Source organism: Triticum dicoccoides, chromosome 2A (genome assembly GCF_002162155.2).
Source record: "Triticum dicoccoides isolate Atlit2015 ecotype Zavitan chromosome 2A, WEW_v2.0, whole genome shotgun sequence".
Lineage (NCBI taxonomy): Eukaryota > Viridiplantae > Streptophyta > Magnoliopsida > Poales > Poaceae > Triticum > Triticum dicoccoides.
Window position 1 is genome coordinate 627,602,901 of NC_041382.1, and position 13,961 is coordinate 627,616,861.

Genomic DNA, 13,961 nt, shown 5'->3' on the forward strand with positions numbered 1-13,961 from the left:
AAAGCCGAAAACGTGTGCGGGAAAATAAGAAAAATTCTGGAGAGAGCGCCCAGAGCGCGACACGTGGCGGGCGGCTGAGAGCGCGCCAAGTGGCATTGATTGTTGTGAGGCTTCCAAAGAAGCGCTCATCAACTAATTGGTCTCCTCGCTTCATGGAGCAACGGCCTTGGTAATGCTGCCTCGAGTGGGCTAGGCAGAAACGGGTAAATAATTAGCACAAATGATCTGTGGGACGACCCAGTTAATCCTAAATGTACATGTTAGTGCTCTGATGATTGAGAACGTCAAATGACTATGGAGGCGTGTAGGTGGCTAAGTTTTACTGTTTGATAATAATGTACCCACCCAGAGCCAGCAACCAATGATGGATGATGGTTATTGTTTAGATTGGTCATCTAGTATCTTAGGTTGCTTTATTTTTTGTCAAACTATGATTTTCTTTTGTGTTCGTACCTTTATGGGTTATTTGCACGTTCCTTTTGCAATGATTGGTTATGAAAATTTATTGTAACATATATTAAAATATACAAGTAAATAGAATATTATCGGTCTTAAAGATATATTGATGCATTTGTAATATGTAGGTGTAGAAAGTATGTATGAATTAGATATTCGTATGTCTAGGATACACATGTATCCGAATATCCAATGGATATTTCTGTTGAATACACATCACACACCGAATTGTTTTTAAAAATACAAATAGCAATTTATAAGTTGCAAGAGATAGACTCCCTATTAGGAGAGGTACAAGAAATCCTCAAAATATAATACACACGGTAAGAAGGTTTAGAATTAACATAAATATTACACATGGTAACGAAGTACAGAAGGAACAATCTCCATGTAGTAGGTTTAATAGATTACTATACATGTATATACTCACCTTGCATAATAGGAACTTCCTGGGTTTATGGGTAGGTCCTCACTTTCACCCGTAGGATACCCGCTTAATTCTATTTCATACCCACTCGTAGATTCTCCTCCGAGAAGGTTTTCAGCATTTGTCTCGATGTCGAGTCGTGCCCAAGGATGCACTGAAAGTTTCCTCAATCGGTTGAGCTCATCGGCAACCTCTTTCATAGAGGGCCTATTTTCACCACACATATCTAGGCACTTCTTAGCTAGGTCCGCAATTCCTGTCAGTAACTCCATGCTCTCTTGACCTTTCACGTGGCTCGCCAACACGGCATCTAGATTATTTTCCTTCATTGCAGATAGGAAAATCAATGACAAGCTTCTTTGCTTCTCAGACCCCTCAAGCTTCAGTGGCAGCTGACCCGTGAGGATCTCCAAAAGGATAACTCCAAAGCTGTATACGTCACTTTTGTCTGTTAACTGACATGTTTGCATGTATTCGGGGTCAAGGTAACCACAAGTACCTTGAACCATTGTGACAAACTGCTCTTTATCAGATGGGGCTAGTATGGAAGCTCCGAAGTCTGACACTTTGGCCATATAGTTATCATCAAGCAAGATGTTGGAAGTTTTTACATCACCGTGAATTATTGGGGGAGACGCATATGAATGCAGGAAGCTGAGTCCTTCGGCTGCTTCATGAGCAATCCTTAAGAGAGTGCTAAAGGATATTTGCAATGCTTGGTTTCTGCCATGGATAAGCTCGAATAGTGTACCGTTTAGGACAAACTCATATACTAGAATTGGAACTTCCACCTCAAGGCAACAACCCAAGAGTTTGACAATGTTCTTGTGATTGATTTGGGACAAAATAAGCATCTCTTTGCCAAATTCCTTCTTTTGTCTTTCGTCAACTATCGCACATCTTTTAATTGCAACAGGCATGTTCTTTAGTATCCCTTTATAGACCGTTCCATGGCCTCCTTTTCCAAGTATCCTACTATTGTCGAAGTTTTCAGTTGCATGTATGAGTTCAGCTTCTGAAAATACATTGAAAGCAAGACCTTTTTCTGATTTCATCTTGTCAAACAAAAGTAAGCCTCCATGCTGATGAAAATACTCCTGCTTAACTTTTTTCAATTTTCTCTTTTGCATTATAATCTGCCCGCAAAAAACTGTGAACATGATGATAACCATTAGGCCGAATATTCCCATTGTAATTCCTGATAACAATAATAGATGAGACAATTATTTTTGAGGAGAGGGATGGTATATAAAACATAAATGGTGCATATTAGCTAAGGTTAGATGTGTGATTGTCATGACATCCAGAAAAGTGCGATAAAGTTAATGGTCTAGCTAGGTGACCACATTTGTTTGTGTGTTACCTATTGTTAAGACAATGTTAGTGTTGCATGTATTGCTTTTTTGGATATATTTTTTCCCAAGTCCACAAGAACACTGGTATTCTCCACCGATATTGCGACAAAAACCATCTGAAGGGCATGGGTTGTGATTGCATTCATTAACGTCTGCAGACAAATAGCAAAACGAAATATTAGAGTTTTAATAAGTAAGATAAAGGGACCTCTACATACAAGGTGCAGTATTATGGGCGTTAGTGCATATATACATATACACTCAAAGTTAATTATTACCTTTGCATCCATCTCGGAGATAAGGGTTGCCTTCATAACCATTGGTGCAATTACACATGTAACCTTGATCATTGGTGGAATTCACGCATTTGCTGTTGCTGCTGAGGCATGCATAAGTGCCCGTCTTATTCTGTTCTGCAACATCACATGACTTCACATCTCTCATAGCCCAGTCAAGAATCATTGGCACCCGTCCATCATATGTTTCATTGAACTTATTTGTGCTTACGTAGGCAGTGCTGAACTTGAATGCCGCGGCCTCCATCAGTACCACATAGCTACAACGGTTGAACTCCCAAATTTCACTTGTGTTGACTATTTCTGAGAAGGCTATGTCATAGTAGTACATCCTCTTCGGTATTGCAGTCTGGGAGCAGCCCATGCCGGAGCAGGATCCGTCCACCAAGTCAGACAAATTGCGGCATGTTGCGACGCCCAAGCCCTGGTAGCCCGTGGCATCAAAGTCGTATATCAAGATGAGGGCGTTGCACCCGATGACCGTGAACTTGTTCTGGACGTCGGAGAACCGGTAGGGAGAAGAAGGATCTCCTTCATTGAACCCCGCATATCGGCCAAAATACTCCATGCTCCCTGTGGAGGTGTTGTAGCAGTACCCCAGGATGTAATTAAGCACCCGGGTCGTGCCTTCGGTCAAAGAAATGTCGAGCACCTCAAAGGCACCCTTGAATGGCTTCTGGACGCCATCTTGGACCTTGCAACTGAGGTCGAAGCCTTCTGCGAGCGAGCAGCCCGGGTCGATGCCGAATGGGTACGGTATTTCAACAGTACCGCACTGTCTTCGGCATCCTGAACTAGGAACCGCAGTTCCAGGTGCATACTGTGATGCAAGCAATACGAGACCGAGTCCAAGCTGCAAGAACACTTGCATATTCTTCGGCTGGAGAATAAGGAAACATGACACTGTCACTAAATCGAAACCTTTTGTTTCAGAAAAATAATCGGTCGCATGAAATATGGATGCCATGTTGTTGGTTCAGTTTGGGGGTTACTCTAAATATACAAGCATAGCTCGACCTAGCATTCTGAGATAACAGAACGAAAATACTATAGAAGTCTTAACAAACTAGGATCTGCTGTCAAAGCAGGAAGAGACTCAATCATGGAACTCCTGGTGAACGTTGTAGTTTCTTTCTTAACGAATGGAGCCTGGGAACCTCGTTTCAAAAAAACAGGAGACTGGAAGCGAGTGCCTGTTTGTCTGCTTAACTACTTATCGACTGATTAACTCTGCTTTAAGCAATCTACTCGCATGCCGTGCCACAAGGATGCAGAGGTTAATTTTGGTTCGCTATTTAGTGTTTGCCGTTAGCTGGCCTCGGTAATTCAGAGTATTTGGGAACAAATAAGCAGCATTCGTCTAGTGTTCGTGGCATTCAGACTTCTTGTAAATTGAAAAACGAACTGAAGGCTTGTAAAAGACAATTTCTAGAAAAAAATACGTTGATAAAACTCACGTGAAATAAGCAGGGGTTCAATATTCGTCGGATAGAAGAGATATCTCGAGGGATTTACTTGTGCTTCAGGATCTTCCCTGCCAAAGACACCGATAGGCGAGAGCACCGTACAACTTTCGAGCTTGGTTCTGTAGTTGTGTTTCTGAAGAACAGCCAACACCTCGAGTTTTCTGTGCATACACTGACACCTCTTGACGACGTCAATGGTCCGTCGAGAACTAGTCAAAGCACAGCGACATGGCCAAATGGCAGGCTTGGGCTTTCCCTCGTACATAAAAATAAACGGAGCAGACAAGCGATCAAGTCTGTATCGATCGTCTTCTACAGTATTCCCCAAGAAAGAACATCTCTGAATCTTCTTATTTAACAGATTTCCCCAACGGAAATTAATTATGTGACACTCACACGCTGTAATTCGAGTTAATATACTGGGTGCTGCATTGCTGCAGATGCTCACGTCGCGCTAAATCCTCGTATATGGCTGGCTGTATTCGATAGGTTAGCTGTTGGACGCCTAGTTCTGAATATTCAATGTACACGCTCCAAAGGGAGTTGATTACAGCCGAAATACATCGAGGAAAACGACCCCAAGCACTTTATCAGAGAAGCAAATAGACAGCTATATCACCCTGTCATCACGCATCTCGTCAGTAACATGAACTCATCTGACACTACATGCTCTAGAGATGAATTTGCCACCTCCTGATTATTTCACTGGAGCTAATACGCATTCGGTCCATCGTTTGCGGAAGGTCGATCTTCAACACCTCGTGGACAAGGCTGTTGGGAAGCTAGTGCCTTGGCAGGGACAGCTCATCACGACTGTGGGAAGGGCTGAGCTCGTCAAGTCCGTGCTTTCCTCCCTGGCCACCTTTCATGCCACGACGCTCAAACTTCCGGAGGGTACTATCTCCGACTTTATGGGCATTGAGAGAGCTTTCCTCTGGTTTGGTTCGGATAAGGTCTCCGGCGGCCGGTGCAAAGTCAGCTGGAAACTCGTGTGTAGACCAAAGAGGCTTGGTGGGCTGGGTATCCTTGATATCCGTATGTGTGCCCGGGCTCTGAGACTACAATGGCTCTGGTATGAGTGGAAGAAGCCGCACAAGGCATGGGTGGGCATCGGAAACCCATGCGACACCACTAACAGAGATCTATTCTATGCTGCCACGACAATCTCTGTCGGCGATGGTAGGATGGCACGCTTCTGGCTTTCCCCCTGGCTAGATGAAACGAAGCCCAAGGACATTGCACTGGCCATTTTCGCGATCTCTGCCAACAAGCACAAGTCTGTGCGAGAAGCCTTGCTTGAAAATCATTGGATCCAGTGGATCAACATGTCCGAAGGTCTCTCGGTGGAACACATTGAGCAGTTATGCGCCCTTTGGGGAAGCTCACTACGGTACACCTACAGGACGACCTACCCGATGATATCAAGTGGAACCTCACCACCGACGGTATCTATTCCTCGGCCTCGGCCTATAGGCCCAATTCGAGGGTGTGATCGCCTCCAACATGACCACGATGGTGTGGAAGAACTGGGCTCCGCCCAAGTGCAAGTTTTTTGTGTGGCTAGTTATCAAGGATAGAATTTGGACGGCCGACAGACTACAAAGAAGAGGGTGGCCCAACTGCAATTTGTGTCAACTTTGCAAGAGGGAGCCAGAGACCGCAGCTCATCTTCTCTTCCAATGCAGGTTCTTTGCCCGCATTTGGAATGCAATCAGAGTTTGGGTGGATGTCCCTGAGCTGGATGTGGCGGCCTGGGATGGGATCCCCACTGTCAAAGAGTGGTGGTCGGCAGTGGTCCTTAGGCGTGGACATAGGAGGAAGGCGATTTCATCACTCATCATGCTTGTTACTTGGAAAGTGTGGAAAGAGAGAAACGCGAGGGTGTTCGAGCATGTATGTAGGTTGCCAAGGGTGTTGGTCAAGGCTATTAAACCGGAGGTGAGGCTCTGGATTATCGCAGGGGCGAAGCATTTGGGTTCTTTGATGCCGCGAGAGTAGGATTGTATTTTCTTTCCATTTGTGTGAGGTGTAATGGCCCTCTGCAGACTTTGTTATTCCCCTTCTTTTTAATGAGATGAGGCAAAGCTTTTGCCTCCATTTTGAAAAAAAAATACGCATATGATAAAACAACAATCTTTTTCTCTTCTTCTTTTTTTCCTTTTTTGAGAATCTGATTTTTTTTAAGAATCTGATTTTTTTAGAGGTAAAACCAAGTTTATTCAGTAAAGTCCACATGAAGTGGGATACATCTCTGGTCATGAGGCGCGCCGAACCAAAACAACAATTGTGCGAAAAGGATGAAGATGAAGATGGAGAGAATTGGGCCAACCGGAAAAGATGAAGGTGGAAACGAGCTGGGCTTATGGGCCAAACTGGACGGCCCAAGCAGAGCCACCTCTCACTCGCAACGGAAGAGCTTTCAAAAAAAAAACAGAAGAAAACATGCAGTAGGGGCTAAACTTTAGCTCCTAGCTTGCTAAAGAAACCCACAAAATCTAGCTAGCTGAGGCTAAAAGTAAAAGGTCGCCATCGGTCTGAGTACGCATCCACCAAACCTGTATTTAATTGGCTTAATCTGATGGAAAATCCAGCTTTATTAGGTGTAGTGGTTTACAGAGCTTTTATCTTCTTGTCATCTGCAGCAACTTCTTTTCCTCCCCCTGGTAGCATATGTGGCTTTTGGCAACAGATGGATTAGGCCTTTCAGTTTAAAAATCACCCCTTGTTGTTACCATCAACCAGATATTAGGGAAACATCAGGTGTCAGCCTATGATACGATACTCATGTATATGATATCCGTACCACAAGCATCTGATATGTTGTTACCACAAACCAGTTATCTGCTACTTTCTTCGTTCCAAAATAGATGACCCAATTTTATATTAACTTTGACATGAAGGGAGTACGTATTTCATTTTATCCTCTTACTATCATTGATCTTCTTTAAACGTGACGGCATTTGTTGTTGTGCTGTTCCTGTATACGTACGTACAGCGGAATGCATGATCCATTGGGTGGTCGAGGGGCGAGGTAGGTTGCATGATCCACATCCATTCTTCACCCAAACAAAAGAAAAGTACTACTAGTACGTTATAACTGTAGGTGAGCAACATGCATGCATGGCTCCAGCTGGCTGTTTTGGTGTGAAGCCATTCCTGCTCTCCGGCGGCGACGGTCACCACAGATACGTACGTACGCTCGGCTCCTATGCCACTGGAGCGCAAGCCCATGGCCCCCGCCATGTGGGACGGCGGAGCCACGCATGCATCAAAAGCTAGAGCTAGTCGTGACAGACGACCCGTCCGGCTGTGCTGCTGGGACCTGTGATCGGAAGGAGAGCAACAGGATAGGATCGTAGAGGGATCGGCGATGGCGGCAAAATGCACACAAATGACCTTGAGACAAAACTAATTCACAAAATAAACTGTAGATGAAACTTATTCATCCAGCTGAACCTTTTGTGTAGCGCCCGACACGTCGACCCTACAATAAACTGTGTAGCGCCTAATTCACAAACGCTACACTTCTATCCAGTGTGGCATCTCAGGACCCATATTTGATTGTGCAACGCCTAACCCAAAGACACTACGCATGAACTTAGTAAATGCAACGGACAGAAAGTTTTTATAGTGCAGCGCCTAGCACCAAGGCGCTGCACTTCACGGTGCAGCGCGCCGAACGCTAGGCGTTGCACTATGAAAGCCTCCCAGCCAAGCCTAGCTACGCGAGGCCACACGTACACAACTAGCTGGCAAGGCTACACATAAACAACTCTGAATGTTCATGCTTGGAGGTTGCGTTGGGTGCCGGGCCTAGGTACGAGTACTAGAACTTAATTCGTAGCAAATGACGAACTGCTTAGAGGATGCTTGGATACGTTTTAGTCCCATGACTAAAAGTAGTGGGATTAAAACTTACTAGCATCATCCATGTTTGGATTCAAATACTAAAGAGACTAAAATCAAGTTATTGAGCATTTATTATCCTTCAAACCCTTCAATCCAGAACTCGCATGTGTTAAAGGAGAGAAATTAAATAAGGAGAGAGAGGGCTAATACATATTTTAGTAGGTTTAATATGACTAAAAAAATTTAGCCTCAAGACTAGTCCTAGCCTCTCTTTAGTCAGGGGTGTTTGGAACTTTAGCTTCTAAAAGAGACTAAAATAGTCTCTTGGATCCAAGCAATCTCTAATTGTGCGACTCTTCCCGTACGTACATGGTGGGATTGGGTTAATGGTTTTCTTCCGGTGCCGCACATCAGTGTTTGGATCAGTGCCTCATGTTTATTGCACATATTTTTCTTGAGTTTTCTCCTGATACAAAGATGGATAACAAAACAAACATGTCCCGATAATATTCCTTGTGCATCAGCACAACACACACAAAAAATTTAATTGCACAATTAGCGTTGGATCAAGAATTTCGTAACTAATATTTCCACGCCAAAAATCAACATGTTATCGGATGATAACCCGCGGCCGATACCGCCAGCGGGCGGAGCGTTAGGACGAGGGTGCCGCGGAGGAAGAGGATGGTGGCGCTGGCTCATCGGAGGAGGCGTCCTCCATTTGCACGTCTTGCTGGCCTGCCAGTCGGCAGCAATGGCAGCCATGGCCCTCTTCTGCTCCAATGTCAGCCCGTACCATAGAGCTTTGGCGGCGGCGGGATGCATGGCGGTGAGTGGTGCGGTGAGGGATGACTGTTGCTATGGTTGGCGCGTCGGTTTATATAGCACCAGTGGGCGGCGGAGGGACGGACGGGTGGCGTCGAAGAAGACGCCTCGGCAACCGGGTGCTATCAATGCGGGCGGCAGACGGATGGACGTGTGGCCATCGTGTCGTTTGAACACGCGGCAGTCACCAGCACCGGAAAGCGGCGCGAGCGGCGCTCTCTCGACCGACGCGCCGCTTCAATGCCGGCGCCAGTGAGCGGTCGCGTCCGCTCTGGCCAGCATGAATGTGGGCGTTGATGCTCTGGAGCAGTGTTGACCGAAAACGCACGGTAAGGGGGAGGAATTTTTGATGGGTCAGAACGGTCAGAAGCGGGCTTGAAATCGGTCTGAACTCTGACAAAACTCTTTCACTTTTATCTCTGTTTTGTGAAGGAAATCGCGTTAGGTCTACCCGCAAACCGATACAAGTCAGAGTTAGATGAATTCTGTAGTCCGGACCAAAACACTGATGTTGACTTGTGGGCGTATGGTACATGCAACGCACGCTTGTGGATCCATGCAACAGTAGCACTGTCTACTCTCTCCGGCCTTCTTAAACTAATGGTGGATAATGGAAAAGGTGACTGACGAGCTGCAATTCTTTACTGGTGTCGGGTGGTTGCATACACGCATTCATGCAAAAAAAATTAATGCTTTCAGGTTTTCATGCTGACGCACACGAATCACATCAATCTATCTATCGCTCCATCGGAGAGGTATGTACGGCCGAGACGTCTCTGCCTGAATTTTATAGGATAGAATTTACAAAGAAAAAAATTCTTTAAAGCCTTTTAGTTTGTAGGAACGGATTTCTATTCCTATGTAAGATAAGATTCTATCCTTCATATATTGGAGGAAAAAAACATTAGCCTAGACTCAATGAAAAAATTCCTATCCTATACACCAAATGACATTTCTTTCTTTATAGGAATTGAGATGCATGTCATCTCACTTCCTATAATTTTTCTATTTCTATAAAATTTCTATCCTATAAACCAAAGGAGGCTTTGTTTTTGTCCATGTGTAGCGCCTTTGCATTAGGCGTCACACATTACAGCATAACGCCTATCTATTAGGCGTTGCATAATTGAAGATGGGTCCCGGCCAGATACCGAGGTGCCATGCTGAACAAAAGTGTAGCGTCTGTGAGTTAGGCGCGACACAGTTTAGTGTAGCGCCGACGTGCGCTACATAAAAGGGTCAGCTGAGTGAATAAGTTTCATCCACAGTTTATTTTGTAAATTAGTTTTGTCTCAAGGTCATTTGTGTGCATTTTGCCGGCGATGGCGGATTCCCTCCCCTCCGTGGCACGGCACCGTACGCGGCCCTTGTCCTGGACCCAGACTCGGACCACGGGCTAGCGGCAGAGCGCCTCGTGGAAACGGCGTTGTCACAGACAGACAAGGCCACCACGTGATGCGTCCCTTCCCGTTCCCTGTTTCCTTGCTACGTGGGCCCGGTTCTCTGCGGCAGCGGCAGGAGCTCTTCTCGAAAGATCTTTTACTCAACTGTGCTAGGTGTTTTTCTGATCCTCAAAAAGAAAAAAAATACCTGTTCTTTTCTACAGCGAACCCCATGGTCTGCTGCGTAGCCTCTTATTATAGACACAGTGATACACAAATTTTATGCAAAGTAACGCGCGCGCACACACACACTCCAACCAAGTGGCCAGTTCCCAGAGATTCCCTTCATGCCCCACACATGCATGGAGTGTACTGTGCAGAAACCGAGCATTGCACAGTCAAAAGGCAAGACCCAGAGCCGGAGGGGAATCAGAATCGGCATGTCCTCCTCCTGCCAACTTTCTGCGCCGATTCGATTCGATTCGACGGGTCGCTTGCACACCAAGCTGGCCAGAAGAAACAAAGCTGCTGCATGCGTTCCGGCCGCTACGTACGGGCCGCACCCGCACCGCACGGACGAGGGGAGAGGATAAACCGGGGATATGCCGGAGTTGAGTGTGGCGGCAAAAGCATTTTAGATGCGTCTCCACGATCCGGCAATCACGTTTCACGAGCATAATGTGCTACCCGAGTGCCAAAGTCACGGCACCGAATTCCTCTAACTCCTCAATGGCTGGCGGGCCAGAAAAAGAAATGTTGGGAGGGAATCACAGAGAAGGGGGTGATAAGGCACGCAAATAACGAGGAGAAGCAATAATAAGCAAAGGGTATCACGCTCTCATTACGCTATCAACGGTTCCTCCTATCGTCGCCGGGTTTCCTGCATTGCTTATAAGAAAGAAAGAAAGGTGGTCGAATCGTTTTTGGTGTAGTAGAAAATTGATGACCTTTGCGATTAGGAGTACTTTAGAGACCCAATACAAACGCACTGCTAAGAGCCTGAGCCGGTACATTTTCTACATTGATGAAATTATCGGAGGTGCCTTTGTAATCGATGGAAACGTCGTCTTCCGCTACACAAACATGCCGATTTTCAGACTTAGGTTTCACGACAATGAATCTAACCTTGTGAGATAAGCTTGGTGCACAAAGCTGGCTCCATCAATTTGCAATTTAGCAATTAGTCTAGTCACACGATGGTCACAGGTCAAGACAGCTACCTCATCCCTAAAAAAAGAAAAACAGCTATCTCATCAGGAAAACTTTTTCTTCAAAAACAACTCTATTTCTACGGATATTTGAAAAACAACTCAAACGTACAGGATAACAGAGCCAAAACGGATGGATAAAGTAGCTCATCCCAGAGATAAGGTGGGGTTATACAGTTGGCTTGTTCATGGCCACGTTACTAACTTAGAAATTTATCAGGATGATAACAAAACTGTCGACAATGGTGTGGACAGAAAACAACAAATACGTCCCTGTAGACTGTAGTGTTTCGGTATACTAGACCACGGCGCTGAAGAGGACCGAAACATGCCATAGGTGTCAACAACGTAGATAAAGGTAGTAGTAAGATGAACAGGACTGTCAGTTAGATTTTGCATCCAAGCTAAGGGTATCACACTCTCACTACGCTATCATCGGTTCCTCCTATCATCGTGTTTCCTTCATTGCTTATAAGTAAGTGGTGGAATCGTTTTGTTATAGTAGTAGAAGATTGAGGAGCTTTGCAATTCTTTTCGAGACAGAGTCAATTGCAAGAAACCACCATATTTGTGGCTAGGTTTGCAGGAAACTACCAACTCGTTAATCTGTTGCAAAAAACACCGTAAAATCTCTTAACCCGTTGCAAAAAGCACTGACCAGCCGTTTAGCCTCGTTTGATCTCTTTTCCGACAGGTGGGCCCCGAACACGCTGACGTGGCATGACGGACAGGCAAACGGCGCCGTTAGGAACAAAAAGGTCAAGACGCCGCGCCGGTCGGTCCTGTCGGTGCTCGCCAGACAGATCCCCCGCACCCTCTCTTTCTCGCCCCTCTCCCCTGTCTCCCCCTCTCTCTGGCTTTGGTCGCCGTCGGTGAGAAGCCAGCTCGCCGCCGTCCGCCATGGTTTCGTGGAGCGACGACAACGAGGAATCGGGCTACCAGTACTCTTCAGGCGGCTCCCCTATCAAGGTCAGTGATGTGTACTCGTAGCTAGGGTTCTTTGAGCTAGGGTTTCGATTTGGGGATTTTGTTTTTCCTGCTCGATTTGAACTCGTGAGATGGATTTTGTGCGTTTCTTTTGTTGATGTAGATCCCGGCTACAATCGAGGACCCGAACTACTCTGGTGTTGACGATGAGGTGATGGTGATGTGTGAGCATGGCCAGCCGGCGAAGAGGCATGTTTGCTTCGAAGGGATTAGCACTGGGAGGAGGTTCATTGCCTGTGGACTTGATGTGAGTGCTAACAAAAATCTGTAGTTTGCTTATTTGGTGAAGAAACTATAAATTGTTCATATGCACTGTTCATTGTTCATGTTCACTGTTCATTGTTCATGTTCACTGTTCACCTAGTAGTTTAGTTAAAGGTACTGTCATGTACCATACCATATTGACTGAGTGAAGTAAATGAATTGTTCATACATATAAATGAACAACACCACAGTGATATAAATGAAGTAAATGAATTAAATTGTGTTGTTAAAAATTAAGTACATAGATATAAAATTAAGGTATCCATAGTGAGTGAATGAAGTAAATTGTGCTGTTAAAAAGTATCATAGTGCATTGTTCATAGATACTATAGTTGTTTTGAATTGGACTGAATAGAAGTGAAGTAAAAAAGGAAGTAAATGCATTTGTACTTGTTGTTTTTCAGGAAGCAAGCAGTTGTGGTGTTGTTCAGTGGGTAGATGAGGAGTGGCCAGAGCATCTGCAGAATGCTCTTCACAAACTATGGCTTTTGTATGAGGATTGCCAGCGTGCTAATAGGATGGCATGTCTGGAACATGCATCACTTGTCCACAATCTCACATCACAGAAGAAAAAGCTACAGGAGACTTATGAGAAGCTTGTTGAGGATGTGAACAACCTACTTGATACCCAGGACAATATTCCCAAGGAAAATGAAGTCCAACAAGGTGAACATGAGGAGATCAATCCTCCTTTGGACAACAATATTTCAGCTTTGAAGGAACAGCTGGGTGCAATGGATGCTGAGAACAAATAACTGAAGCAAAAGGTTGACCAGTTGAAGAGCATTCAGGTTGCCCAAGGTAATGTGATTAGGAATCTGAAGTTTGCTCATTTGAAGGAGAAGGAAAAGTTGAGCACTGAGAGGAGGAATTTGGAGTTTCACATTGCTGATCTTGTCAAGGCTAGTGACAAGAACAAGAGAAAGCTGAAGGACATCAAGGATATTTGTGATGAAGAGTGATTTGTAATCTGACCATGTGGGTCATTATCTTAAGTTTCAAGCATTGAACTATGGCTTGTAATGTGTGACCTAGTGACAGTTTGTAGTATTTGAAGTAGGGTGTAGTCTTGAACTATGTCTTGTAAGCTTTGAACTATGGTGTCATGATGTTAACTATGTTGTTAAGTATGATGTTAACTATGGTGTCATGATGTTAACCAGAGTTGTTAAGTATGATGTTAACTATGTTAGTGACTAGAGTTGTTAAGTATGATGTTAACTATGGTTATCTGGGATGCCGTCGACGCCGAGGCACCCTAGATGATCAAATTAGGTAATCTGGGATGCCGTCGACGCCGAGGCACCCTAGATGATCAAATTAGGTTATCTGGGATGCCGTCGACGCCGAGGCACCCTACATGATCAAATTAGGTAATCTAGGATGTCGTCGACGCCGAGGCACCCTAGATGATCAAATTAGGTTATCTGGGATGCCGTCGACGCC

General features: G+C 45.1%; 1 protein-coding gene across 1 annotated transcript; it reads right to left on the bottom strand.

The window, feature by feature from the left end:
- Window positions 1-882: 882 nt before the first annotated feature.
- On the bottom strand, window positions 883-4,109 carry LOC119359727 (putative wall-associated receptor kinase-like 16). The gene is made up of 4 exons (XM_037625828.1): window positions 4,050-4,109; window positions 2,517-3,414; window positions 2,247-2,390; window positions 883-2,081 (listed from the first exon to the last, which is right to left on the bottom strand). The coding sequence occupies exons 2-4, from the start codon at window positions 3,403-3,405 to the stop codon at window positions 883-885; spliced, it is 2,232 nt and encodes a 743-aa protein (XP_037481725.1). The 5' UTR covers window positions 3,406-3,414; window positions 4,050-4,109.
- Between the last annotated feature and the right edge of the window lie 9,852 nt (window positions 4,110-13,961).

Excerpts from the sequence above, each read along its gene's own strand:
- LOC119359727 (XM_037625828.1), bottom strand. The coding sequence starts at position 3,405 with ATGCAAGTGTTCTTGCAGCTTGGACTCGGTCTCGTATTGCTTGCATCA. Across the intron at positions 2,391-2,516 it reads TCTCCGAGATGGATGCAAAG|ACGTTAATGAATGCAATCAC; the intron begins GTAATAATTAAC and ends ATTTGTCTGCAG. Across the intron at positions 2,082-2,246 it reads TAACATTGTCTTAACAATAG|GAATTACAATGGGAATATTC; the intron begins GTAACACACAAA and ends TATTGTTATCAG.